Source organism: Priapulus caudatus, unplaced genomic scaffold (genome assembly GCF_000485595.1).
Source record: "Priapulus caudatus unplaced genomic scaffold, Priapulus_caudatus-5.0.1 Scaffold822, whole genome shotgun sequence".
Taxonomy (NCBI): domain Eukaryota; kingdom Metazoa; phylum Priapulida; class Priapulimorpha; order Priapulimorphida; family Priapulidae; genus Priapulus; species Priapulus caudatus.
In genome coordinates, this window is record NW_014577883.1 from 150957 (window position 1) to 153526 (window position 2570).

The 2570-nt window shown below is 55.9% G+C and overlaps 1 protein-coding gene across 1 annotated transcript in view; it reads left to right on the top strand.

The window, feature by feature from the left end:
* Positions 1 to 45: 45 nt before the first annotated feature.
* The window catches only part of LOC106813769 (mucin-2-like), a gene marked incomplete at its 3' end in the record, with an annotated part of 6322 nt that continues 3797 nt past the window's right edge, over positions 46 to 2570 (top strand). Inside the window, exons 1-2 of the mRNA XM_014817990.1 lie at positions 46 to 123; positions 657 to 806. Coding sequence (XP_014673476.1) covers positions 692 to 806 — 115 coding nt within the window. The remainder of the gene's footprint in view (positions 124 to 656; positions 807 to 2570) is intronic.

Here is a 2570-nt window from a genome sequence, read left to right on the forward strand (position 1 = left end):
CAGGCACCCCGGCAACGTCGCGACCAGGGACCCCGGCAACGTCGCGACCAGGCACCCCGGCAACGTCGAGGCCAGCCACGCCCGCTGCCACGCCCGCGACGAGTAATGTGACAGTGGTCAACGGTGAGTAGAGTGGTGACGCTGTCCCTGATACCTTGACGCACACACACATGCGTAGCGGGACGCACACACAAACTCACGCAGGGTATTAGCCAGGAATGAGTATTGTGGGAGTGCAAAAAACATATTTGGGAGTGCAATTTTTTTGTACGTGTGTCTCAGCCAAGCTTTAGATCAATATTTTAGGCCGTGCTACACATTTTTGTCCGTGCAGTTTCAAAACTGACCGTGCAAATCACGGCTCGCTGGCTAATACGACGCACACACGTAGCGGGGGCAGCGTTTGGATCGTGCGGTCGTGGGGCAGCAGATGCAGCATTCCACCAACACTTGGGTGTGGGATTACCTGCCAGGCGTGTGGGGTAGTAAACGGGTGAAGCAGTCCAGGGGTCGAAACAGTCCGCGGCTCTCCGTGCGTTTTGCGACATTTATACGCGTTTAGTACGCGTTTTATCCATTTTTAGTAGTGTCTGTAGAACAGAAAGCTGCGGCGATCGCACGATCTAACCCGTGCGCCGCTTGTCGTGTGTTGACAGGCACCGCGCGGCTGACGCCAGCCACGACGGCGCAGATGCAGGCACCTGTGCAGAGAGTGGCTCCCTCTACTGCGGGGACGACGGTGGCGCAGCGTCAGAACGGCACGAGCGCCGCGGCGGCGCAGCGAGTCATACTGCAGACTCCATCAGGTATGCATGGCTTCATGGTCCACCGCGGGCCTGCTCCTAGCCAGAGGTCAACTGTGGCTGCTCGCGGCAGCGGTCAACTGTGGCTGGGCGCGACAGTGGTCAACTGTGGCTGCGCGCGGCAGTGGTCAACTGTGGCTGCGCGCGACAGCGGTCAACTGTGGCTGCGCGCGGCAGCGGTCAACTGGCTGCGTGCAGTGTGGACTCAGCATGGCCTCGATTTGTAATGAGCTTCGGCTCAACGTAAACCGTTGATTGGTCAACCCCACGTCGCGTCTCGCTGCGTTTGCGATGTTCGATCTGAAATGCCGAAGAGTGTTGCACGCCCGATGATGTAAGAAATATCGAGAGGCAGGGCAGTACCTCGGTGCCGCACCGGTTTCCTCTCTCCCTCCCCTCCGTCTCCTTCCCTCCTCTCTCCTCATCCTCGTTAGCTCGTCGTCCGGCCGACCGGTGCGGTCTCTGTCGTGCAGCAGTTGGCCTGTGATACACAGATTATGAGAGCTGAGGGCATCAGTACATGAATAAAACCACCCGGACCTGTTCGACCCGCGACCCATCGTATCGCCGTTCCAGACGTGCGGCGTCGTCTACCGCGCCCCCTCGCTCGTCGCCGCCGCTCTCGACTACGACCCGTTCAAGGTACGCAGCAGGGAAGAAAAAATTAAAATGTATTTTTCGGGGGCTACTTTTCAAGCTCGCGTGCATGAAAATAGCACTCTAAAATTTGGTTTGCATTGAATTCTATGCAAATTTTCGGGGGCTCTTTTTGGCATTTCGGGGGCTAAATCGCCCCGAGCCCCCGTGTATTTTTTCCACTGGTACGGAGGCTGCCGCGCTCCTCTCGTCCCGCATCCGCGTCGTCGCGGCGACCGCGTCGGGGTTTCGCAGGCGTTCGAATCTCGCTCGCTTCTTTTTTTTATCGTTTTGTTTCCCGGAGGTTGTTAGGGAGGGATTTTTTCGCGGCGCATTTGTTGTTTGATGGCTGATTTTTTTATGCGATTTGTTAACGATTTGTTGCGATTTGTTAATCTTGACTAATCATGTAATTGTTAATTTAGTTACTTAACGAGTGCGGAAAGTGATTGTCTAACGAGGGATTAGCTGTGGCTTCCTCCTTCATGTATCACGTGTCCTTCCTTCTTCACGGATGAGAATTTTCCGCGGAAATCCTCGGATTTGACAGTCCCAGGGGTCGATTTTGTGAAACGACTAAATCCGTTGAGAAAATTTTAGGGGGGGGTAAGAATGTACAAATCTTCATTTTACAGCCCAACACTAGGGGGCACAAAGTTTTTTGTCATTGGCCATTCTCATCCCTGTTTCGTTCTTCCTCCGTGCAGCACGTGGATCTGTCGAGCATAGGTGCGCTGCTAGCGGACCTGGAGCTGGTGCTGTCAGCGCACGCGGCGCGGCGCACACGCCTGCTGCAGACCCCATCCTACCTCATAGAGGAGATAGACGAGGAACCGCCCCCCGCGCCGCGACCCCCCGTCATGCGGCTCAAGCTACCCATCCCTACCACTTACCAGGTGGTGCAGCATACGGTGAGTGCAGCACACAGACAATACCAGGTGGTGCAGCACACAGACAATACCAGGTGGTGCAGCACACGGTGAGTGCAGCACACAGACAATACCAGGTGGTGCAGCACACAGACAATACCAGGTGGTGCAGCATACGGTGAGTGCAGCACACAGACAATACCAGGTGGTGCAGCATACGGTGAGTGCAGCACACAGACAATACCAGGTGGTGCAGCATACG